This window comes from Brassica napus, chromosome C1 (assembly GCF_020379485.1).
Source record: "Brassica napus cultivar Da-Ae chromosome C1, Da-Ae, whole genome shotgun sequence".
Taxonomy (NCBI): domain Eukaryota; kingdom Viridiplantae; phylum Streptophyta; class Magnoliopsida; order Brassicales; family Brassicaceae; genus Brassica; species Brassica napus.
In genome coordinates, this window is record NC_063444.1 from 15,324,357 (window position 1) to 15,348,906 (window position 24,550).

The 24,550-nt window shown below is 39.2% G+C and overlaps 7 protein-coding genes across 8 annotated transcripts; 3 read left to right on the forward strand and 4 right to left on the reverse strand.

Annotated features, from left to right (window-relative positions):
- The first annotated feature begins 1,753 nt into the window (after positions 1-1,753).
- On the forward strand, positions 1,754-2,899 carry LOC106373192. The gene has a single exon (XM_013813406.2). The coding sequence runs from the start codon at positions 1,754-1,756 to the stop codon at positions 2,897-2,899; it is 1,146 nt and encodes a 381-aa protein (XP_013668860.2).
- A 1,148-nt stretch (positions 2,900-4,047) lies between these two features.
- LOC125579836 lies at positions 4,048-7,008 on the forward strand. Its single transcript, XM_048743707.1, has one exon. The coding sequence runs from the start codon at positions 4,048-4,050 to the stop codon at positions 7,006-7,008; it is 2,961 nt and encodes a 986-aa protein (XP_048599664.1).
- A 603-nt stretch (positions 7,009-7,611) lies between these two features.
- On the forward strand, positions 7,612-8,886 carry LOC106376091 (protein BFR2-like). The gene is made up of 2 exons (XM_013816138.3): positions 7,612-8,368; positions 8,462-8,886. The coding sequence occupies exons 1-2, from the start codon at positions 7,829-7,831 to the stop codon at positions 8,612-8,614; spliced, it is 693 nt and encodes a 230-aa protein (XP_013671592.1). The 5' UTR covers positions 7,612-7,828; the 3' UTR covers positions 8,615-8,886.
- Positions 8,887-10,128: 1,242 nt separating this feature from the next.
- Positions 10,129-12,486, reverse strand: LOC111202251 (universal stress protein PHOS34). The gene is made up of 3 exons (XM_022694805.2): positions 11,572-12,486; positions 10,375-10,420; positions 10,129-10,268 (listed from the first exon to the last, which is right to left on the reverse strand). Exons 1-2 carry the CDS (start codon positions 12,320-12,322, stop codon positions 10,413-10,415), a joined length of 759 nt encoding a protein of 252 aa, XP_022550526.2. The 5' UTR covers positions 12,323-12,486; the 3' UTR covers positions 10,129-10,268; positions 10,375-10,412.
- Positions 12,487-13,501: 1,015 nt separating this feature from the next.
- On the reverse strand, positions 13,502-15,073 carry LOC106374484 (protein SPOROCYTELESS-like). The gene is made up of 3 exons (XM_013814497.3): positions 14,227-15,073; positions 13,922-14,131; positions 13,502-13,815 (listed from the first exon to the last, which is right to left on the reverse strand). The coding sequence occupies exons 1-3, from the start codon at positions 14,806-14,808 to the stop codon at positions 13,636-13,638; spliced, it is 972 nt and encodes a 323-aa protein (XP_013669951.2). The 5' UTR covers positions 14,809-15,073; the 3' UTR covers positions 13,502-13,635.
- A 3,686-nt stretch (positions 15,074-18,759) lies between these two features.
- Positions 18,760-21,905, reverse strand: LOC106376092 (tRNA (guanine(37)-N1)-methyltransferase 2-like). Of its 2 annotated transcripts, XM_013816139.3 has the most exons (9): positions 20,831-21,902; positions 20,657-20,755; positions 20,470-20,589; positions 20,193-20,359; positions 19,992-20,062; positions 19,546-19,688; positions 19,355-19,466; positions 19,166-19,278; positions 18,760-19,065 (listed from the first exon to the last, which is right to left on the reverse strand). In XM_013816139.3, exons 1-9 carry the CDS (start codon positions 21,701-21,703, stop codon positions 18,919-18,921), a joined length of 1,845 nt encoding a protein of 614 aa, XP_013671593.1. In that variant the 5' UTR covers positions 21,704-21,902; the 3' UTR covers positions 18,760-18,918. The 2 variants fall into 2 exon arrangements, 1 of the variants encoding a protein (XP_013671593.1); XR_007317911.1 differs by lacking the exons at positions 18,760-19,065; positions 19,166-19,278 and having other exon boundaries at positions 19,441-19,466; positions 19,961-20,062; positions 20,831-21,905.
- A 273-nt stretch (positions 21,906-22,178) lies between these two features.
- On the reverse strand, positions 22,179-24,275 carry LOC106376093. Its single transcript, XM_013816140.3, has 2 exons — positions 23,466-24,275; positions 22,179-22,710 (listed from the first exon to the last, which is right to left on the reverse strand). Exons 1-2 carry the CDS (start codon positions 23,949-23,951, stop codon positions 22,351-22,353), a joined length of 846 nt encoding a protein of 281 aa, XP_013671594.1. The 5' UTR covers positions 23,952-24,275; the 3' UTR covers positions 22,179-22,350.
- Positions 24,276-24,550: the final 275 nt, after the last annotated feature.

A 24,550-nucleotide genomic window follows, 5' to 3' on the forward strand; every position in this document is an offset into this window, starting at 1 on the left:
AGGTGTTTTGCAACGGGAAAACTGCCCAATCACATACTCCTTTTGGTTTTCGAGTCCCTTCAAGAATACATGGTTAGGAATTTCAATCATTGGTGTACCATCCTCTAGGTAAGTAGGGGAAGTGGCACGGTGGAGATTGCGGTGCTTCGGATTCATCTTCGCAGCCCATGGGAACCGGAGCTCTCCATTTTCCTTAAGAGCAGGAGGGGGGATTCTTTTGTTGGTTTCTCTTGAGGAGGAATAAGCGGTTGATTATTGAGTCTAACATTTGAGACTATCTTCAGAGGTTTAGCCCAAAAACCTAAGAGAGGTGGAAGGGTAAGAGACGGGTCGCATTTGTAACCTTTATCTTCAGTAGGAGGTGAAATCGGCGGTTCTGTTTCCAGGGGGGATGAAGCTTCCATGGAGGAGAGAGGATGAGCAATGGAGCTAACTGAGAGAGAAGACACTGAAGGTTCTCGCCTAGGAGGAGAGAACGGTGGAGCAGCGACGTCTCTGTTAGAGGCGGAGCTGCCAATAATGAGCAATCGAAGTTTTCTAGGGTTATCGCTTGAGAGAGATTTTTGGAGGCACGTGATTCTTTATTACAACGCTACATTTGTTTTTGTTGCAGCTTGTATCAGTGTGAAAAAAGAATATTTAAAATAAAAAGTGGCGTCAGCAATGCATATCCTCTATAATCCCATACATGCCAACACCTCTCAGGATATGTGAACTGAGAAGAAGGGATGCATCCAACAATTCGGACAAATTCATTTATATCGTGTATATAAATTATGTTTAATTCTGAAAATTCTTCCCGAATTGTTCCAAAATTCTTATCCACAAACAAAAACAAGAAACCACAGTAACGAAGCAAACCACCACACACCACAAACTTTTTATCAGACTGTGGCTTCCATCACGACATCTCATCTTCCTTTGATTCTTCACACCGCTGTTGTTTGACACGTAGGATTTCCCCATATCGAACATGCTACCTAGGTACACAATCTCTTTATTCACATCATTTCACACCATGTGATTATACTTTACTCCAGAATAAACTTTTTTATTTTTATGGGTTCGCCAGAGCCACACACAACACAAGTTAAATATTATGTCAAGAAACATTAAAGAATTATGGGCCAAGTTAATAATGTGATCCTCACCTGTACTATAAACTATTAAAGATTTATTTCTTCCCATACCGATACATTTTTTGTATTTAAAAATTCATCATTATCTTATCGTCTATCAAAAAAGCTTAGAAACACAAATGTTTTGGAAGAGAAGTATGGGAGAAGTAAAAAACAAAACAAGTGGTTATAAAAGAAAGATCATTGAGAGATAGTGGGTCCCATTAGACTTGTTTTAAGGTCCAGACAAATCCCAGGTGGGCTCACGTGGCTCCTAAGCCCATTGAGAACCTGATTCGTCCACGTAGGACGGAGCAGAATCTCGCTCTCCTTCCCTCAAGGCTGAGATCTCGCCACGTCATCTACTACAAAATCACCCACAAAATATCTTGGAACTCTACCGCGAGTTGGTCGCCACGTAAAACGGTGTTTGGCCCATACGCATTAAGTCGATCATTTATACATATTTAACTTAAAACATAGCCTTTTATGTAATTTAGATTAATTTCTAGGATCTCTGTAAAGAATGGTGTGCTGTAATTTGGATTAAACTATCTAATTTTCAATTCCAAATTTAATCATCAGCTATTCAACCACATAAACTGATTATTCAACCACATGACCTTGAAGAAGTGATGAGGAAACGGGCGTGGACGTTTAATGAATGGAGCATTGTGATTGATCGGTGGGTAGAGAAGCCACCTGAAGATTACCTAAAGTATTTGCTGGTGTGGGTGCAGATTCGAAATATTCCGGTGAATCACTATACTGCAGAAGCTATTGAAGCCTTTGGGGATTTGATCGGGAGGGTGGATGTGGTTGCTTTTGATCCAAACAAAGCTCAAAGCCATGACTATGTGCGGGTCAGAGTGTTTTTTGATGTGTCACGACCAGTGAGAAAGGAGAAGGTTATTAATTTACCTGGAGGTGGCTCTGTTAATCTTTGTTATGATTTCGAGAGGATTCAGAAGCGATGCTATCACTGCCAGCGATTGACCCATGAAAAAGATAAATGTCCTTTGCTTATTCAGGCGAGAAGGGAGCAATCTGATGCGAGGAGACAGAGAGTTGTGGCAGCGAAACAGAGCAGTGAACACTGTATTCAGAAGAATGACCCCCTCTATGGAGTTCTGTCTGATGACCAAGTGGGCATTGATAGGGCTACAGGAAGAAGGAAAATCAATCTTGATGTGTTGCAGAACATGAGAGAGTATATCCTGGCCGCAGATGGTGGTGAAAAGCGGGTGCGGGAAGAACGCGTGAGACAGTCTATCCTGGATTTGGAGAAGAACCCTAGGGGTCAAAAAGAATTTCTGAGGCTAGAGCCGGCTCCAGTTGTCATTTTAGATGTGAACAGGGAGAAAGGTTTGATATTTGACTATTCCGGCAAGGACTGCGAGAAGGCTAGAGAGGAGAAAGAAGGGAGCAGAACGAGTGATGTTTCACGCGGGAATTTTAATTCGAATGGGAAGGATCAGATTTTTTCAACACCAAGTGGATCTATTGAATGTTCAACGGGTTTTAGTGCGGGTTACACCGTGGCTAGCTCTTCCGGGACTTCAAGATCAAAGGGCGGTGGTCGTCGACGTCCTCCAAGGAGACAAAGAACTTTCAAATCCAAACCAACAGGCTCTGCAAATATTGGTGTAGAAGGTGAAGAGGACACACAAGAGAATATGGCTACTAAGAGAAGGGCAGAGGAAGTAGCAGGGAATTATGCAAAAATCGCAAGGCGTACTAACTCAGAGGTGGTCCCAAATGGGGGACTGCCGGATCAGTAATGAGGATAATGAGTTGGAATTGTCAAGGATTGGGACGGTCTCAAGACTTGACAATTCCCCATCTCAAACAAATACGTAAAAAATATTTCCCAGAGATGATTTTTCTTATGGAAACGAAACAAAAAAAGGAGTTAGTCGGTGATCTGCAAGTGTCTTTAGGGTATGATAGAGTGTTTCAGGTGGAGCCTAATGGGCTCAGTGGTGGTTTGGCGTTATTGTGGAAGCGGGAAGTAAGTGTGGTTGTGAAGTTTGCTGATAAGAATGTGGTTGACTGTGCAATCTCGTATGGAGGCTACAGTTTCTGTGTATCCTTTGTCTATGGTGAACCGAGTCAGATAGGGAAAGAGAAGGTGTGGGAACGTCTGATGAGGTTGGGTGCTGGCCGTAAGGAGTCTTGGTGTATGGTGGGAGATTTTAATGAAATTCTGAATAACGAGGAGAAGATTGGTGGCCCTAAACGTAGTGATACATCTTTCAAGGAGTTTGCTGATATGTTGAAAGTGTGTGAGATGGCTGAGATCTCTGGTGTGGGAGATGCCTTCACGTGGGCGGGGAAGAGATACCAAAAATATATTCAGTGCAAACTGGATAGATGTTTTGCGAATAAGGAGTGGAGGAGAGTTTTTTATCAAGCGTCTCAGGAGTTTATGGAGAAATTAGGTTCGGATCACAGGCCGGTGATGGTGAACTTGGTTAATCAACATGAGAAAAGAAGAGGGGCGTTTCGTTTCGACAAAAGGATGGTGGGTAAAGTTAGAGTGGCTGAGACAATACAGGAGACATGGAGTGGTCTGGGAAGTATGTCTTTAATGAAGAGAATTGGAGCTGTTCGACAATCTCTGAGTAGGTGGAAGAGGGTGAATAATCAGAACTCATGTGTGATGATGCAGCAGCTGAGGGATGCTTTGGAGCTGGAAACTTCCTCTACTTCACCTGACTTTGTGCTGATCCAAGATCTGAAATTCAAGATTGGCAAAGCCTTTAAGGAAGAGGAAGATTTTTGGAAGCAAAAGAGTCGAGATAAGTGGCTTGTAGTTGGAGATAATAATACAAGTTTTTTTCACGCATCTGTGAAAGCATTTAGACAACGGAATCAACTTACTAAGCTTATTGATGATGAAGGTGTTGTTGCTTCTTCTAATGACTAGATGGGGAAGGTAGCAACAGAGTATTTTGAGAAGCTTTTCAAATCAAATGGTGTTTCTGAGACCAACGGTTTTTTCACCGGATTTGAACCAAAGGTGACAGAGCAAATGAATCAAAAATTGATCAAGGAGGTGACTGAGGAAGATGTTCGTGCTGCAGTGTTTGCGATCAAACCATCGAGTGCTCCAGGCTGTGATGGGATGAATGGATTATTCTTTCAACAGTATTGGGAGATCATCGGCCCTGAAGTGGTGAGAGAAGTTCAGAATTTCTTTCACACCGGTGTCTTTCCAGAGGAGTGGAACTTCACACAAATATGCCTGATTCCAAAAATACCAAACCCGACGCTAATGGTTGATGTACGTCCTATCAGTCTATGTTCGGTCATGTATAAGATAGTCTCGAAAATTTTGGTTGCTAGGATGAAGCCTCTATTGGAAGTTATTGTGTCGCCTACCCAGTCTGCGTTTGTTCCAGAGAGACTGATATCAGATAATATCATTATTGCACATGAGGTGGTTCATGGCCTGAGATCACATGATAGAATCTCTAAGGAATTCATGGCAATTAAAACTGATATGTCAAAAGCATATGACAGAATTGAGTGGAACTATCTTGATGAGCTTCTCAACGCCCTTGGTTTTCATCAGATTTTTCGTCAATGGATTATGTTCTGTGTGCGATCTGTTACATACACTGTTTTGATTAACGGAGAAGCTCAAGGGATGATACGTCCGGGGAGAGGGTTGAGACAGGGGGACCCCTTGTCTCCTTTTCTTTTTGATCTGTGTACTGAAGGGCTATCACATCAGCTCAATGAGGCGGAACGTAGAGGAGAAATCAGTGGTATCCAATTCTCTGAGCAAGGGCCATCAGTTCATCATCTATTTTTTGCTGATGATTCCTTGTTAATTCTAAAGGCAGAGGAGGCTGAGGGTAATGCAGTTTGCAAGGTCTTGAAGCTGTATGAGCAGATATCTGGCCAGTTAATTAACTTTAACAAGTCGGCTATTACTTTTGGGAAGAAGATTGGAGACAGTATAAGAACCAAAATCAAAGAGATGACTGGGATTGCGAATGAAGGAGGTACAGGGAAATATCTTGGGTTACCGGAATATTTTAGCGGATCAAAGGTGGAGATGCTACAGTATATTCACGAGAAGATGAGGTCCCGGTTTCATGGCTGGTATGACAAGTTTCTTTCGGCAGGGGGGAAGGAGGTTTTACTCAAAGCTGTGGCTATGGCAATGCCAGTGTTTGCTATGTCAGTGTTTAAGCTACCTAAGATCACCTGTCGGAATCTAACTAGTGCAATGACCAATTTCTGGTGGAATGCCCAAGAAGGAAAAAAGAAAATCCATTGGGTCTCTTGGGAGAGGATGTGCCTTGAGAAAAAGAATGGTGGTTTAGGGTTTCGAGATTTGGAGAAATTTAATCAAGCCTTGCTTGCCAAGCAAGGGTGGAGATTGCTTATGAACTCGGATTCTTTATGCGCACGGTTCCTGCGTAGCAGGTATTATCCTAATGGTGATTTCTTATCGGCTAGTCTGGGATCTAGACCAACTTATGCTTGGAGGAGTATTCTTTTTGGTCGGATACTGTTGGAAAAAGGACTTCGTCGAGATGTTGGATCAGGGGAGGATATCAATGTGTGGATGGATAAGTGGCTGTTTGATGAAGTTCCAAAGGCACCACTGAGGAAACCTGTCCTTTTCAATCTGGACTTGCGGGTTTGTGATCTGATTTGCCCTCAAACAAAGACATGGGACATGGAAAAGCTACAAGAAAATTTCTTTGCTGCAGATATAAAACTGATTTTGAAACAGAAACCGGCTATGGGGGAGAAGGATGCTTATGAGTGGGTGCATAACAGATGGGGAGCATACACAGTGAAGTCGGGGTATTGGTTAGCCTGTTCTTTGGATCAGTCGGAGGTTCGTAAGGAGGCATTGGCAAGACCTTCTCTGAATGAGCTCAGGAGTAAAGTGTGGAAGGTCAATACAACGCCAAAAATTCGCATTTTTTTGTGGAAAGCTTTATCTAATGCACTATCAGTGACGGATGAGTTGATTGCTAGGGGGATGAAGGTTGACTCAAGATGTCAAAGATGTGGTTTCTCGAGTGAATCGATTAATCATATTTTATTTTCTTGTCCGGCTGCGAGGCTACTATGGGCACAAATTGGGTTTCCTTTTCCTCCCAGGAGTTTTGAGAATCGATCTTTACTGGAGAATTTCGCCTATCTACTGGAAATCAAATCGAATAAGGAGCTCCCTGATGCTCTTACTCGTATCTTCCCGTGGGTCCTTTGGATGCTATGGAAAAATAAGAACGTTTTTGAGTTTGAAGGTAAAGAGTACGCAGTTGAGGCTACAGTGGAGAAAATTAAAGATGATGCAAGACAATGGTTTCAGGTTCATCTCCCCACGGTGAACAATGAGGAGACTTGTCGCAGAAGAAATAGTAAGGTGCAGTGGAAAACTCCTAGTGCTGGTATTTTAAAATGCAACGTAGGTGTCGCCTGGACTAAAAGTACTAAATTAGCTGGGGCTGCTTGGTTTGTTCGAGATAGCAGAGGGGTGGTTCAGTTGCATAGCAGGAGAGCTTTTAGTGGAATTGACTCATTAGTAGAAGCTAAACATCTTGCTCTTGTGTGGGCGATTGAAAGCATGGCTTTTCATAAGATAAATAAGGTGTTTTTTGAAGTAGAAGCTCCTGATTTGGTGGGTGCGATTACGAGACCTCGGGCTTGGCCTGCCTTTAGGGGCTATGGTGCGGAGATTCTTGAGGTGTTACAGAGGTTAGGTGAGTGGGAATTGCAGTCTATTTCAAGAGAGGAAAATAAATGTGCCTTCTTGATGGCGAGAAGTGTGACAAAGGAGCAACGCTTACAGTCTTGTGTGGCACAAGGAGAGCCGGAATGGTTGAGACGGGTTCTTGATGAAGACAGGGCAATGAGGTGAGGAACTGTGTGGTGTGTGGAATTATGTTTTCCTTACGTGGGTGTGTGAAGGAACAGGGTTATGGAGGGAAGACTGTGAGTTTACCAGCTATGGAATGATGATAAGGATATGGGTGGGGTTTGTTGGAGGTGTCGACATGGATGAGTTTTTGGCTCGGTTTATGTTTCTATTTCATTTTGATCTTTGATCATTGTCTTTGCTTCTATGCTATTTTTTATGTTCTCAGAGTTAAAAAAAAATTGATTATTAACGAAAATAAACTTCAGGTATGAGGTAAATCATATTATTAGATGGACAATACCGATTTGCTCAAAAAAAAAAAAAAAGATGGACAATACCGATTACTGCTGGCATAACTTAAAAATGAATAATTGTTTGCCTTCAATACTAGTATTGCTTGTAGGATTCAGAAAACAAAATTAAGATCGACTAAAACACAAATAGAGATGAAAATTATTAAAAGTTCCAAACCAAAAAATATCTTAGCAGAAAGACTAAACTAATAATCTCTTTCTAATTAATGCAATACTTTAAGAAAGTAGTATAGTATGAGATGTTCCTAACCACATAAATAAAGAATGCGTGCTTATAAAAAGAAGCCATTGTGACACACCAAAGAAGAGGAATAGATTTTTCTGCTGGAGACGGAAAAAGACGAAAGTAGCCTCAAAAAACGAATTGAATCACAGAAAACTCGCCACGATAAATTATCCTTTGTCCTGCAACTTGCACTTTCCTCTCTTCTCGCTTCACCTTATTTCTGTGTCTAACAAGAAACCAAAAGAGAGAGAGAGAGAAACAGAAGTAAAATTATAATATAATGGGAAAGAAGTGTGATTTATGCGACGGTGTTGCACGAATGTACTGCGAGTCAGATCAAGCGAGTCTCTGCTGGAACTGCGACGCCAAAGTTCACGGCGCTAACTTCCTCGTCGCTAAGCACACGCGTTGCCTCCTCTGCAGCGCCTGCCAGTCACCCACGCCGTGGAAAGCCACGGGCCTTCGTCTCGGCCCAACCTTCTCCGTCTGCGAGTCATGCGTCGCTCTTAAATCCGCCGCCGGCGGTGGAGCAGGTGTCGGCGCCGATCAAAGCCAGGAGGTCAATGAGGGTCAGCTCAGGCGCCGGGATGATGACGGTGATAGCGCCGAGTCTTACGACGATGGTGAGGACGAAGATGAAGATGAGGAGTACAGTGATGAAGATGAAGAGGAGGATGACGCTGACGACGAGGAGGCGGAGAATCAAGTCGTACCGTGGTCTGCGGCGGCGGCGGCTCAACTTCCTCCCGTGATGAGTTCGTCATCTTCTAACGGCGGAGGTGGAGATCTGGCGGCGAAGAGGACGAGGGACTACTCCGATGTACGGATCTAACATTTACATTCTTTCCTTTTGGATTATTGTAACAGAAAATTTATGTTTTTAATTTATGATGTCTTTTTTTTTTTAATGCAGGAGGAGATCGGATGTTCATCATCAGCTCAAGAGTCAAACTTTTCTCCTCCGTTGAAGCGACCGTCGAGAGATGAACTCGCGTTTAAATCAACGGCTGAGATTAACTCTCTAGTCAGATTAGAAGGAGAGAGAGTGTTGGAACGGCGCCGTTGATTCGTCTCCTTCATCGTCGTCTTCTCTCATCTCTGCGATGAGAAGAGATCTTGGCCGTTGATTCTCCATCTTTTTCTTTGGTAAATCACTACCGTCCATTTCTAACAGTACTTGTTATAGTGAGGAAGTTGTGTCTTGTTTGTCGTACAAATTCAGTTTTAAACATTTGTATTTGATCTATTGATGCCATATATCGTTGATTTTTTTTTGTCTTTGTAACTGATTTGGATTTGCATGTTTATTAGATTTGAAATTTTATATTTTGGTTATAAGTTTTTGGCTCTATTAAATTAGATGATACTATGGTTCAGACTTCAGAGGAATGATGGAGACTGGTGACAAATGGACATATATGTGATTGTGGTTTGCTTTGTAATGTCGACCACTCAAAATTAAAATCGTAGGGACTACGTAAAAGAAATTATATAAATTTAAGATTTTATTAGAAGTCTTATGGGTCCTAAATTCGCCAAGCATTGAACCTGTCATATCTGTCGAGTCTGCAAACTGTTTTCAATGGTCCTTTGAAGATAATGCAATCCCCATGTTTGCTTACTTCCCACCTTGAGATTATCTCGCACACGATCTCATCTTTGTATGTTAACAGTACTTTGGATAAATATAGTCTTTTTGAGAAAATTGGATAAATAGTTTACGCTTTCGTTTCTTGTGCTTTGGTTGTATATACGAAAAATACTCAGATCCTTCCAAAACACGTTTAACTTTGTTTAAGCAAATTAAATTCTATGGTTAGTGAGAATGGTGTGGGGGTTGGACCGTTGCAGTGTCTTGTCAAATTATTTATTGGTTATGTGATTATAGAAACATGTGGTTCTCATTTAACTTTTTTGTCAAAAATATTACAATTAGTTAGTGTCATTTCCAAACTATAGAATGATATTTTAATTTATAAGGAGGTATTTTTAAATTTGTTATTTTGTTTCTTATGTGGTATATTCGAAACTTAACAGCATTATTTGACAAAAAGAAAAACAAAACATGCATTATAAATTGATATCAGAAAGTAACAAAAAGATTTGTTGGGAAACTCGGTGGCTTTCACAATCAGAAGCAATGACTATCGTCATTCGTCAAGCTTTATAGTCCATAGTTTGCAAAAGTCAAACCGAAAGCCTAATGGACCGGTCTATGGTGTACGTTGAGTTTGACAATTAGTTTAACCTTACACTAATTAAACACAACCTAACACTCGTTCAACCATAATGTAGGGAACACTTGCACGACATCATTTGTTTATTTAAGCGATATAATTCAAAACTGAAACAGGAGACGAAACTTGTCTTTTGAATAATTAGAACTGGATCGATAATATCAACACACGCCAGAGTAACCCAAACAACTTTTTATCCGGGGCAGACCAGTATAAATAACTTGGTTAAGTTTGAAAAAAGCTATATAGCAGATGATCATCGATCTTTTGGTATAATCATAGGTGATATCAAAGCAATTAACTATGAAGATTATAATCCTAAAAGGATTTTTTTTTTTTTTAATGTTAGTAGCAATTTCATTGTTTTAATGCGAAAATCATACATACGAGTCAATAATATATAAAAAAAGACATTGAAGAAATAATAAATTCAGAGGAGATTCCAGGGACTTGATGATTGCAAAAGATAGCGAATCATCCAACCTGCGAATTTCAAAATAATCAGACCCCAAAGAAGGAGAGAAATGATCGATAGAGACTACTCCTCACAAGGTCGTTTCATAGTCAAAAAGGTAGTGTTCATATTTACCTTGCAAGAGGGTGAATCCAATGAGATACTAAGGCGCATTATTCATCTGTAAAAGTGAACTAATTGTTATCTCTTTAAATAGTCAAATCACTTGCAGCGATGATATTTGAACAGACAACTTGTGACAACCGATGATGTCAATTTTCCTTCTACAACTGTAAACTTGAAAGAGCTCAAAATAGGATTCTAAAGAGCACACATGTGGAATCATTGAACCAATCAAGCAAAGACGAACAATAATATTTTTAAAAAAAAATCTAGGCTTTCTCAATCTCATACCTGTTTCGCAGCACTCTGCGTAGAGATATGATGTGTATAACCAGAGAGAAGAACTGTCTAATTAATAACAAGTAAACGACCAACTAGATTTATGCAAACAGAAGTGTGTATATGCTTTCTAAATAACTCTTTTTTTTTCTTTCTACCTCTGGACAACTTTTCAGAAAATAAAAGTAAAACGACCCTGATTTTTACATTTCAGATTACAGGTAAAACAATGTACAACATTCCAGTAGATGCATGTTTCACTAATTAAAGCTGGAGAGCTCAAAGTTCTCATAAGTTTCATTTCTTCACATCTTTATCAAGTCAAGAATTGTGATACTTAGATTAGAGTAAAGTGAACACCCAAAAGGAAAAAAAAAAACATCCTCGGTGGGCCAAAAGCAATTAACTTCTAAACTAGGAGATTTAAGAATATTCGAATAAAAAAAACACAATATGCGTTAAGCAAAGAATAAACACCAAAGGGAGGACCAGGAGATAAAGCAGTGTATAATAATCATAAAGTGAGAAAAAAATTGTTGAAGCTTATACACCACTTGCAGTGCAAATGTGCAATGCTACCTAAACCTAAAGATAATCATCGAAGAGGCTAAGAAAACTCTACACAGCAAAACGGGAAAACAACTACCAATTACCATATTTCGATACTAAGGCAGAAAGTTAGATAACAGAGTTCATTCTTAAAAGAAACACAACTTTAACAAGATGGCACAGAGTGGAATGAACATTAACAACATCGATCAATACTTGAACATTTACAGAACATAACATCACTTTTAACTCTAATTTTTACAATGTAAATCTCTAGAAAGATGTAAGCTTTCTATGCCAATCTCTCTCAAACGCCTAACCTAACCATAATACAAGTCAACGGGGGAAGAGTGCATAAATCAAAAGATCACGAAATGTTACCTTTGACGTGTTCATGATGAGCGGAAGCAGCAGCAATCTTAGCCTCATGAGCTTCATCATCCTCGCCATCATCATCCCTCCCCGCCTTCACAGTGACAATAGCTTCCCTCGTACCTCCACCCACCTCCCCAGGAGCAGCAGGACCGTCACGATCATCAGGATACCTCACGACAACAACAGGACAAACACAGTGGTGAACACAATAATCACTAACAGAGCCAAGCTTCCCATCGCTCCCTCTCTTCTTCTCAGCTCCAAACCCTCTGCTCCCCATGATCACCGCGCTCAGATTCAGCCTCTCGATCTCCAAACACAGCCTCTCCCTCATGTCGTGGTCCTTCACTATCTGGATCTTGTGAGGGAACCCCGCCTCCTTCAGGGGCTTCGCGAGATCGGAGACCTTGGAGGACGTGAAGGCGTCGAAATCCTCCTGGGTGGGGTGGCCCGGAGGAGGCGGAGACTGGAGAGGGAGGGGGCCCCAGTCGGCGCCGAAGAGGACGGAGGTGGGGGAGACGTGGAGGATGACGACGGCGTCTCCGGGGCGGATGTAGTGATCGACGGCCCAGCGGACGGCGAAGGCGCTTTCTTCGGAGAGGTCAACGGCGACTCCGATTTTACGGCGGGCTCCGGCGGTGGGGGTGGGAGTGGCGGCGGAGGGAGTGGAGGAGGAGTGGTGGTGGGAGTGGCGAGGGGAGGAAGGGTGGTGGATCTTGATGTTGGGGAGGTGAGGGTAATCGGAATCTGGATTCATTGATTCTTCTCCTTTCTTCTTCTTACTTGAAACAAATTATAGAAAGTTTTGATTTTTTCAATCGAAGAAGAAGAGAAGAGAACCGTCTATATTAGTAGTACCGTTTTAAGTTTAATTTAATTTAATTTTAGATTTAATGTTCTTTAATGCTAATTGTTCGATAATGGATATACTGAATTTTCAAAGGAATTGATTTAATACGAGTAGGGAACGTGCCGAGCAGCTGCTGAGTGAGGAGGAAGTTCAGGTAATCAGTTTCTATTTTGATGGGCCGTGATTTTTCTATTAGAGGCCCAATATAGCATGTTTTGGTGAAAAAGGTGTTTACTTTTGCGTCTCTAACACATGCAATATATGAAACCATAGATTGCTGTTCCATGAATTTAACTATTTGTAATGCATGGATCTTTACGAATAACTGTATTTCTCAATCCACACACAAATCTACCAGACTACTACCATAAACAATGTTGATTACTTGTTTGTATGTATATAATATTCAGCACAAACAAATTTACATGTAGTACATAACTATTTTACTCAACTACACTGCAATTTTTCCATAGGTTTTGCATATAACCTGCGATAGTTATTAGTTTAACATATTATGAAAATCAAACCTTATCTAAAGTATAACAACGTTTAAATCATTAATTAAAACCCTCGGACCAAGGGATTAAACTAGTTGTACTTTTCTATAGATGAACAAATAAACGTATTGAAGCAGACAAAATCAGAATTATATTTGGAGCTTTTTAAAATTTATACTACTATATTTGTTTGAATAACAAACACCTTTACATTTTCTTAACCGGAAACAAAGCTGTACAACCTATATTTTATGCAAATATCATAGTGAAAAACTATAATGAAGAGCAATTTGATATGTTTATGTTTATCTCATCAAATTAACAAGAATTAGATAATATAAGTACTTAAACCGAGGAGTAGGTGATAAATGAATCATGACATCATCATTGCCTAACTAAAGAAACACAAAATGGATCCAAGCCCCAAGAGATCTGACACAGCTTAAGAGAGAGAGAGAGAAGTTTCGTGACACAACTAAGGAAGAGATCACAGAACAAATGTCTGACTGTTTAGGTTAGAATCTCATAATAAACAACCGAACGGGTAATCAAAAAGCTGAATCATTCTTTGATTCACACTTCAGATGCATACACCAAAAAAGGATTTTTTTTTCTTCTTCTGTTTCATACTTTCTTCTACTTAATTCATTATAACAAAAAAAAGAAAAAGACGATTTGTTTAAACATTTTATAGAAAGAGAAAGAGCAAAAATTTAAGAACATTTAAAGCTTCAAGGACAGATCGATAGTGGATGATGTATTAGGACTGCAATCACCTACTGATGTAGCCACTGGAAACGATTTTCCTTGGAAATCATCGTATTTCCCCGGGAAAAATTCGTACTCCTTCACACCTCTTGTTCCGTTCCTAGGGTTTAAGCAACCAAACTCCTCCGTTGATCCCTAAACCGACCATTAATAATAATAATACACCAAATAAGATCAACAATCATATGTAACATACATACATATATATATATAAATAATATGTACAAAATGGACTTATTACCGTAAGATTTGTCGCCTCGTTGAAGTACGGATTCATGGAAGCGGAAACTGGAGCTGATCTGGCGATTCGTTGATCATAAAAGAAGCCTTGGCTCCTCTGATCATCGTAGCCGTTAATTGGAGGAGGAGGATGAGGAATCATCATTGTGTATTTCGAAAACCCACCACCGTTGGATCTCACCACATTTTGATCTCCGTCCAAACGTTTCTTCTACAAATAACAAATCAAATTCATTGAAATTGTCAAAACTAGTTTATTAACCAAACATATTATCTTAGATGAAAAAGAATGATTAAAAATTAAACCTTGAAGCAAGTGTCACAGTGATTATTGGAGGCGTTATACATTTGAGGATTTGGGATTGAAGAGAGCTCATGAGTGGATGTCTCAACAGAACCCCAAGGAGAACAAACCGGGTCTATCATGATCTGACCCGACCCGGCTCCTCCCCCGCAAAGGAACCTGCTTCGAGTATACCCTCCGAGAGACGTGTTGTGTGGTCCACCACCGTAGCTTGGAAAGCCTTGCAGCACAACACCCCGGTCGGGTAACACGGGTAAACGGTTGACGTTAGGGCTCGCAGCTGACGTGTCTCCTTCTCCTCCGACGACGACCGTTTTCTTCTTCTCTTCCTCAGCTATGACTCGCTCGAGCTTAGCCACACCCATTCCTCTCAGCGTCGGTTTCTTCTGGTTTTGCTGACCTGTCTTCGATCCAGGTTTCCGACCACGGCTCTTCTTCGGTGGCTCTGTCCGGATCTCGCCGTTGACAAGCTGGTAAGTGTTTCTGAGAAGCTCGTTTGGGTTTCTGACGGAGTTTTGGTCTGTTGACATGAAGGAGAGAGAAGAGTTTTGGTCTGTTGACATGAAGGAGAGAGAAGTTGCCATTGATGATGATCACCGAGAGAGCTTTCTTGTTAGAGAGAGAAGTGAAGAGAGAAAAGGCATATAGGTTTAAGTGTGTGTATCTTGTTTCTGCTCTCTCTTTTAATGTGTCTTGTGTATAAATCTTTTTTTGGGTTCATAATATACTTAAAGCAAGCAAAGTACTTACCTTTGTTTTTTGTTTTTCTGTTATTTCCAGGTACTATATTAAAACGTATCTTTTTTTACCTTTTAACTTCTTATTCTTACTCCCTATACTAGATTAAAGCCCTTTTAAATTCAAAAAAGATAAGTAGAAGCTTTTCTTTAGTTACCTTCTTACTTTTATAGTTTTTTTTTTTTTTGTAAACTTCTTACTTTTATAGTTAACCAGATATAATTATTCCTTTTGCCCTTGCATACATTTCTAACTTACGTGTTATGTAATTATGTTCGTATTTGATTTTAATCATGGAATTGAATAAGTGATTAAATATGAAAGAATTCGTAACTGAAACTTACCGTATCTTATAGCATGAATGCATGATTGATTAATGCTGTGCATGCATTGGACTAAGAAGGAAAAATTCAACAAAATTGAATGGTAATTACTACTAATCTTGACTTTGTTTTGCTTCTACCCCATTAAACGGTGCATCCCTCTTTCGATAATCCTCATTCCTCATTCCTCATTCCTCATTCCTCATTCCTCATTGCTTTACTTATTAACCTACCTTTTTTAGAATTGTAATACAATAACTACGTTCAGAGTTTATATACACTAATATAGTGTGCAAATGATAGCAATTTTTCCGCTGGATCCTAATTCTTGTATCCACCATTTTACAATGAGAATCATTAATTTGTGTAATATATAATGATAAACTAGTGAATTTTAGGAATTCAAATGCTTGATAAAAATAAAGAAGGACATTTTAATATTTTTCAAAGGCAGCGTATCAGAGATTGATGCAAGACTTTAGTCGTGACATGTGAACCACGCTCCAATAGAAACAGAGCGTATTCTACACGAATATAATATAAAACCCGCGGAGAAGGCAACAGGTGTCGAGACATGAGACCATTCGCCGATTGTAGCGAGCAATGTCTGAAACAACGTGATTTTACTCACCTCATATCATCCAAAATAAGTAAGTCGAGTTACAGTTGCAGTTATATATTTATTTTTATATTATCATTTCATTTAGACCATATAATAATTAATAATTACGGTGACGGACATCTTTAGCTATAATATAAACGTATTATATGTGATAACATTTACTAATCTTTTCATTACACGAAGAAAATTTGAAAATGTTTATATGCAAAAAGATGTGTATTTATTCATTACCTTGATATTGGATTTTACATTTTTTGGTTTGTATGCATTTTTAATGAAAATAAAATTTATTCAATCAAAACTTGTGGTACATCTAGTGCATCTTTTATTGTTTGCTTAAAGAATCCAAAAATTGAACTTAGTAAACAATGAAAGAATTAAGCGTGAGCTTCAAGTTAAAGAAGTGTCTATATGATATTTAAAGTTTGTATGCATTTTAAAATTGGACTATATGATAGTTATTGCTACACATGAGATGAGAAGATAGATCAATAAAGCAAAAGGAATTGTAAGTGACGTGAAATACGAGAAGGGGTCGGGATAGGTAGTAGAGTAGAAATGATGGCTGCATCATATAAGGAAACATTTTAAAGCTGCCTCCAGGTTAATTTTTGCTCCAGCCCAACACCTACAATTAGAAAGTTTTAATTATTTCAAAATATTTTGTTTTATTGACTATATATTTCCTATATTAATCTTAAGAGAACCCTCTGAAATCATTGTCCATCACATGATGTTATTACAAATATAAGCCTAGATTTTTGAAGAAGACCACTAGGCAAATTATGCAAGAGTGTTGTCATGCAAACGTTTTTTGAGCTCAGAATGATTTTGTTACAACTCAATAAGATATCATGAAAAGTAAAATGTGGAATAATATCAATTGGAAAAAAAATCCAAACCGCGTGACCAACCCAACATATCTACACTGTTCCTAGAAGCATAGAATGGGAGGCGAGATGAATCAGATGATAAACAACAAAGTATCCTTAACAGAGGAGAGAAGATATGCAGTTTAGCTTGACTTTCAAAGTGTGTTATATCTTGTGCTTAATTAACAGCTGATCCTTGAGTTAGCAAAGATTATTAAATATTTATTTTAGTTTAAACCATCTACAAGTTTAATTGTTTGATAAGATTATATGGTAAATTACTGAGAATCTGAGAGAGAAAACTGAATAGAACTAAAACGTAGCTCTGATATTTTTAATTTAATATGGGAATGTAATCTAAATGATTTATTATTCCCATCTTTTAATATGTAACCGGAATAAATATGGATGATTTACTGTAGATACCGCGTAGATTGTATTGTGGGCTAGGACAAGGGACTGTGCGAAGATGTTGTTGTAGGGCAAAGGACGAACGGGGGACCCCACATGTGCTTTCATGTTAAGTTACGGAGAGTGGTCCATGTAAGAAGGGGACCATGTTTAGGGTCATTGGGCGGCTACTACTAGGGTTTTTTCGGCACGTGTGAGAGAGGTGAAGTGTGTGAAGGTTTGATTTATATTGCTGGGTTTAGGCAGGCATGGAAAGATTTTTGGGATCCGTGAAGCATATTGTGTCCTTTCTAAGAATGATTGGATCCTTCCTATCTTCTTCTTTACCAACTGATATTTTAAAATTCTACTGCTTCTAATTCTGTATAAGATAGAAACCAAGATAACAAATTACACTTTGTCTTTGGTTAATGAAAATGATATAAGACAAATATTTTATGTTTTATAACCAATGTTTTAGATTACATTTCATATAGAGTATGTTGCTGCAACTCATAGCACGGTGATCAGATTTATATAATGAACACTGATAAACCTTACCAAAATGGTAAACTATTTTACCTCTACGTAAAAACATTCAGCAAAATATGTAACTAGTGGCAATACTTCGTATAAAAATATGGCTTTTTTTTTTTTTGAAACAAGTATAAAAAATATGTTATATACTTTTGTTTCTTATAGAGATCTCTATTTGAGTCTTCACATATGTAATGATAACAATATACTATGTTTTTTAGCAAAAAAAAAAAAAAAAAAAAAACAATATACTATGCACATTGTGGGATAATGATAAAATGAAGTAAATGTAGACAAGAGAGTACAAAAGGAAGCAGAGTAGGTGAATAAATGAGATGAAATTTGGGGCAGTGAGAATTATAGAGAAGTAAAAACTGAAAAGAGAGCAACTGTTAGTTTTGGCTTTATACATGGTCTTCCTTATCTATCTATTTTCATACAAACTTGCAAACCCTTCCTTAAACCTCCCTTTGGACCACATCTCTATCTCTCATCTTCTTTTTTCATTTCTTCTTTTCTAAGAATTTAATTTCCAGATTTCCACTATCATTACTTTAGATCTCAATCTCCAACTGAGATTCTCTGCTTTCCCTCACTAGTACAGTTGTTGTAGACCTTATTCAGTTAAATTACAGCTTTGCCCTTGGAATAGTATGTAGATTCTTCAATTCTCACCACATCTAATTATAACCTCTAAACTGGACATGAACCCGTGTAGTGCTCAATATTGGTTTGTTTGAATAGAAAAAATGCTAAACCGATGGGTTTGATTGATATAACAAAAAATCACCAGATTTGATTAAACCTACAAGTACAAAGACACATGCCAAAACAAGGACTAAGTAAAAAACTACAAGGGCTTTTTTAACCTGCTTAGTTAAAACTTGAAAGTAATATATTTAGAATGGAGGGACAGGATCAGAAACAATGTTGAAATCTGGACCGTCCAATAGACAGAGACAAATCTGAGCACCGGATATTCTGTGTCCAAGAGTAGAAAGCTTTTAAAAAGGGTTTGTGGCTTGGTCTTGTGAGAGAAATGAAAAAACCATATTGAAGCTAAATAATTATAACGGAAGCTATTGTCCCTTTCACTTGTTAGTTGCCTCGTTCTTCAACAAGACACTGCAAGTATAACAGGCTGAAAGTACAATACAATTTTTGTATTTGCAAATGTGACCCTATAATCTGCCATGTATTGCCCTTTCTTTCTTAATCTACATTAATGGTTTTTCTTGAGAAGGCTACACTCTTTGGAAGTATGAAGGAAGCACACAGCATCCATTTTCCAGGAGCCACGAGTCTTACCTTCCGCATTTTGACGTCCACGGCCACCTCCGATAGTGCAATCCGTATCCGCTGCAAAAATTCAAAACCACATTGTGCAGATTATACATTAAATCAATAGTTAGATAAATGGTTTTAAATTTGATTAGATGTTTATTTCATTGGTTTAGACCTCGTGGAAGTCGAATTCTGGATCAGCAGCCTTGGAGAATCCATAGACATGGATGGTTGGGAAAGATAAGCCTTCATCTCTATACCTGTCGTTGTATACTCCTCGAAATGCATCTGCGTAAGTAAAGGAGTTAAGAGGGGACTGTGAGCAAGAAAAAAGAGGAAGCTGACAGTAGAAACTTATCCAAACCTAGAGATTCGGCAGCATCTTTGGGTAGATTCATGACTACTTGGGTGACTTTTTGACCCTTGTCGCTTGAAAACATAGCCTTTATGAATCTTCTTCCGTCCATGTTAAAGACCTAGACAAAGCTAGAAGATTCAGAAATGTACAAATGGTTTAAAAGTATGAAGCAAAAAGTGCTAGGAGTTTGTATTAACCTCGATTCTCTTCTCGAGCTTATTGACAACACTGTTTTGCTCCATGAATTCTACTGCATGAGGGTTCAGGTCATTGGCGTATACACGTTTTACTATTCTTGCTGCAGCTAGTGCGATTGGACCCACTCCAGCGAAAACATCACCTGTTCAGTAACAACATAGTAATTTGAAATCAAACACAGCAACACCAAGATAGACGGAAGAACTGCAAACTAGCAACGCCGATAAGACATTTGATGCAACTACTTATGCTTCTGCAACAGAGAGCAGCAAGATTCAAGACCAACAGTTAAGTTATTTTCCAGAAATTGGGAAGAACAATGGACTGGCAAGCATTTTTAGTGGGTAACTAGTGGTTCTATATCATAAATGGAGAGTTCTATAGAGAGCAACATCGATATTTTTCATGGTGTACCCTTAAAGTTAGATCTAAGTAGCAAACATACAGACAACGTCATTTTGGTCGAACCCAAGTAGAAGCCTCTGTCTCTCTGTCCCAAGTTTCGAATTCCAATATCTTGCACACAGAAAAAAAAAATACAAAAAGAGTTGTCAAGTTATGAACTCAGACTTTCCAGTCATCACTCGAAAGACAAAATATATTTTGGTACTAAGAGAGATTCATTAATGAAGAAGAAGATACATACACTCTAGCTAAATCAACATGAAAGCGCAGTCCATTTTCAACAACCATGGTCACCAGGGAATGGTTTCCGGCTAAAACCTCTAGCTGCATTGTTCTGAAGTCATTGTGAATAGGATCAATCTTATTCACAACCGTTTGTATCTTTGGCTGATTCTTATCCAGAACTACCTGACAAGAAATAGCAAAAAAATACAACACAACTCACAAGATTTAAATTCCTGTAGCTGGGGATCTTCTTTTTTTGTTTGTTTCAGACTTAAGCAATGTCCACTAATAACCTTAGCAATGAGCCTCTTGTAAGGTAGATGCTCGTCTCTAAGGTTGAGATGCGCAATATGCCCCACCATCTCAAATGCTGAAGGCACAATCATACCCTTTGGTAGCAAAGCTTCCAATACCTACACCAACAACACATACTTCAAACAAACCAACTTCATCTTCTAAATTCAAAGCTCATCATTTTACCTCATTCATTGGCCAATAGTCATAGAACAGAGTCAGTCTACATTTCACAAGCTCGAAACTTAAGCTTGCATCGGTCTTTTTAGCTTCTTCGAACAGAACCTATCAATCAGAAAACCATATAGTTCTCTAAGATATTCCTACACCAGAGAACTAACTTTAGAGAGGAGTTATCACCTTGATAGCCTCAGGCAAGTCTTGAACTTCCTCATCAACGGAATATCTCTCATCCAAAAGCAATAACCTTGTTGAACCTCTCCACCTTCCTCTACTACTACTACTACCATAGCCTTCTCCAAGCAACCCCTCAAAATCCTCAGCCCCTCCTCCTCGATCCTCCACAACTTCAACCACAGCGAACTCATTGCGGCTGCTTCCTTTGTTTACCTTCTCCTTCCCCTCAGCTCTCTCTGTCTTCCTCTTCCTCTTAGGTCTAGAAATCTTAGCCAAGTTTCTGAATTTGAGATACCCAGTTGAGTTAAACGTCCTAGCGAGCTGATCTCTGTGCAACACGGTACTCAGTCTCTCCCCATCCCCTTCTGCTTTCCCTCTTATCCTCCTGTCAACAGAATCCACAACACTCTCTTCTTCATCGCTCTCGCGTCCCAATAGCTTCACCACGTCTTCGTCGATTTCATCTCCGGGAACCCTAGCAATGTTCCGTATCCTAGGCCAGTTAAGGAGATGGCCACGGAGACGATTCTCGAGCGCGAAACAGTCCTTCGCCGGGACCCGAACAGCGGAAACCTCGAAAATCCTAGTGAACTCGTCTTCGTCCAAGAGCTCACCTTTCTCGATTGAATCTTCGAAATCTTCGATTTTGCGTCGATGGGCATCTCTGTCTCGACCTATTGAAGCTAATCTAAGGTCGTTCAGCGAAGGCTTCTTCCCTTTCAGAAGAGACGGACCGTACGGAACGGTGGAGAAGGCGCAGAGGATGAGGGTTTTAGGAGGTGCGAGATAGGGTTTAGAGATGAAACGAGCGGAGTAGGAAGATAAGACTGGGAAAGGAAGCGAATTTGCTCGGAAAAGAGATAGCTTTGACATCATCACGTTGATTCGCTTTAGCTTTCTGTTGGATATGGAGTTTGGTGTTGTTGGGACAGTGAAGGTCTCATTTCCCGCGTTTGCGCATCAGAGATTCATCATCATCGGCAAGGAGAGATGATGATAGCAGCAAGGCTTTGAAGCCTTCAGAGATTTATCGGCAAAACGTCGTCGTTTCAATGGTTAAGATACCAAAAGAGCGGAGAATCTTGTCGCTTAAAACGTCACACATTGTTTGTTATTTATTTATTCCTTGGGTTATGTAACACTCTCACATTCAAATGGTTCATACAACATCCCCTCAGGACTGGCTTTTCTGTAAACAGAATGACAAAACTATCAATTATAAAAGGCTCAACTCAAAACGTCCAAATAGCCGAATATGACATGTGAGAGATTTATGAGAGTTTAAGGCCTGGAACTGGAACTGGAACTTCCATGGTTACAGAAATAACATCCAAATGATTAAGCATGAGAATGAAGGAACGATTAGAATAATGGAAATCAAAAACACATATTAGTCCTAAACCCTGTAAAGAGTCACACATATATAACTGTACAAACAGTAATTCTTCACAAAGCGAAAAATATGAGCGACAAAAATACAAATCATTTTTAAAGCAAAAAGTTTCAGATTATAAGAGGATAACTCAAATCTCATCAGGCAACTTAAAACTCCGAGTACCAAAGATATGAAGAGACGAGTTCTGAAGAAAGACAGCGACACCACATTTGCTGCTGTTGAATCCATCCCAGAGCGTGAAATGAGCAGTCCCCGACACTGACTTCTTGGCTGTTACGTCTTTCACAGTGCACATCTTCTCCATCTTTCTTACCATGTAGTCATTCGACAACATTCTTCCTTCGTTCTCTCCTCTCTCACAGTCTGTCACTAGCCCCGTTTCATATAGCGCAACCATTATGTCTAGTCCGTCCCCGTCTACTTTCATCCTCAAAGCTCCCGTTAGTGATACTTGCAGTGTCTCTGAGGTTGGTCTCTGGAAACTCGCCTGGCAAAAGAGAGAAATAAAAGATTATTTTTTAAACACAAAAATTCTGATCAATTATTACATGTGTAGAGAGAAAGACAGCAATAAAAATATATTGAGCCACATTGTTGTTAGCGTATCTAACATGAACTCATTGACTTCAAAACAGTTTAGCTATGTAGCTAATATGACATACATCTACAAGAAGACAAGTTTGATCGAAAGTTTCTCATAGATGTTTAATTAGTCAAGAACCTAGGAACTTTATCTATCATCAAAACTCGTTTATTCTAATGTCATATAAGCTTACCTTTCATTCTAATGTCATATACTTATTAACTATCTTCAAGAAATTACAGTCTGTTTACCAAGACAAAAGATTATTGCCCTGTATCTAAAAGCAACTCTTTGATTAAGAAACCAAATAATTTCTAAGACACATATTATTCTAACACAGATTCACGGTGTGCAAGAAAATGCTATGTTAGAAGAAAAAAATTATATGTAAAGAGTCAATCATAGTAACTTATTATGCAAGTTTCACATGGAGAGGCTTTCAACATTCATAACTTTGTTTCAGTGTATCACCTTGATATCACATAAACCTGAGTTCTAATCAAATCATAACCCTAATTCCTCCTAGTCCTCATCATCACGAATCTGCTACTAAACCTATATTTGTGAATCTCTGCCACCACATTCACCAGCAACCAAAGAGTGTTTCACATCAAAATCATCATTAAATTCAAAACATCAGAAAAATATTATTAACTCACCTTGAACGCAGGAGAAGGAAACCTAGGAGCTTCAGAGATAGATTTGAGCAGCGTCTCTTCCTCGTTTTCGTTCAACTGAGATCTTCCTTGGACTACAAGCTGCGGAGTGAACATCGTGTCAAGATTCAACGCCTCCACGTACGCCTTCTGCCTCACCGTCCACTGGCTCGACCCATACGGATCCTTCCAACCCTTGTAGTCCCAGTAATCAACGTGGAAGACAAGAACCATCGCCGGAGATCCAGAACCAGCGTCTTCTCCTCCACGGATCTGAGCGTCGAAATCACCTCGGCCGAGACGGGACATCAGCATCTCCGCCGCTGGCGACGTTTTGCATCCCTGCGACGAGAAAAGCTGGACGAGAACGGGTCCGTCGCCAGCAGGAACGTCAGCGGAGACGGCGGCGGAGTTGTTACCGGAGACAGGTTTACTCGTGGAGGATGAGGGTTTCTTGCCGCGGAAACAGGCGAAAAGACGGCGCGACATCGGAGGAAACTGCCCGTCTCTTCGCCTCCCAAAGATATATTTAGAAAGAAGGAAAAGCGGAGAAAGAAAACGAAACAGAGAATCAAGAAGATGTTTTTTTTCGCCGAGAAATTGTGAGATTGTCAGCGAATTGAGAATCTTGAGGAGGAAGAAAAAAAAAAAGGCTAACACGTCGAGAGGTAAAGAGAGAAAGGCGGCAAAGTCTCCTTTACTAAAGTTTATTTATTATTTATATAATTTTAGATAAAGATTTGGTGGCGAAAGCTGTAATTTTCCTCTTAGTTAAATCAAAGTAATGTTTGGCAAATTAAAAAGAAAAGGTAATGTTTGGCAAATATTTTAGGAAAGTTTATTTTTATAGGCTTTGGAATTGGTATGAGGGAAGAAAGGTCAGTGAATCGTGAACAGAAAAAAAGGGAAGAAAGGTCAGTGACACGTCTGTTAAGACAGGTGTATGGTTGTTCGATGTCGGCAACGAACTTTCTTATTTTCTGTAATAAAAAAGGAAAAACAAATATTCACTACTAATTATTAATTAAACTAATAGATAAAATACACATTAATTTAACACTTTTGGAATCAAAAGCTTGCTGATGGGA

Coding starts and splice junctions, on each gene's coding strand:
- LOC106373192 (XM_013813406.2), top strand. CDS start 1,754: ATGAGGAAACGGGCGTGGACGTTTAATGAATGGAGCATTGTGATTGAT.
- LOC125579836 (XM_048743707.1), top strand. CDS start 4,048: ATGGGGAAGGTAGCAACAGAGTATTTTGAGAAGCTTTTCAAATCAAAT.
- LOC106376091 (XM_013816138.3), top strand. CDS start 7,829: ATGGGAAAGAAGTGTGATTTATGCGACGGTGTTGCACGAATGTACTGC. Junction 8,369..8,461: donor GGACGAGGGACTACTCCGAT/GTACGGATCTAA, acceptor TTTTTAATGCAG/GAGGAGATCGGATGTTCATC.
- LOC111202251 (XM_022694805.2), bottom strand. CDS start 12,322: ATGAATCCAGATTCCGATTACCCTCACCTCCCCAACATCAAGATCCAC.
- LOC106374484 (XM_013814497.3), bottom strand. CDS start 14,808: ATGGCAACTTCTCTCTCCTTCATGTCAACAGACCAAAACTCTTCTCTC. Junction 14,132..14,226: donor ACTGTGACACTTGCTTCAAG/GTTTAATTTTTA, acceptor TGTTATTTGTAG/AAGAAACGTTTGGACGGAGA. Junction 13,816..13,921: donor ACGAGGCGACAAATCTTACG/GTAATAAGTCCA, acceptor TGGTCGGTTTAG/GGATCAACGGAGGAGTTTGG.
- LOC106376092 (XM_013816139.3), bottom strand. CDS start 21,703: ATGATGTCAAAGCTATCTCTTTTCCGAGCAAATTCGCTTCCTTTCCCA. Junction 20,360..20,469: donor ACAAGAGGCTCATTGCTAAG/GTTATTAGTGGA, acceptor ATTTCTTGTCAG/GTAGTTCTGGATAAGAATCA. Junction 20,063..20,192: donor CATGTTGATTTAGCTAGAGT/GTATGTATCTTC, acceptor TCTGTGTGCAAG/ATATTGGAATTCGAAACTTG.
- LOC106376093 (XM_013816140.3), bottom strand. CDS start 23,951: ATGTCGCGCCGTCTTTTCGCCTGTTTCCGCGGCAAGAAACCCTCATCC. Junction 22,711..23,465: donor TTCCTTCTCCTGCGTTCAAG/GTGAGTTAATAA, acceptor CTCTTTTGCCAG/GCGAGTTTCCAGAGACCAAC.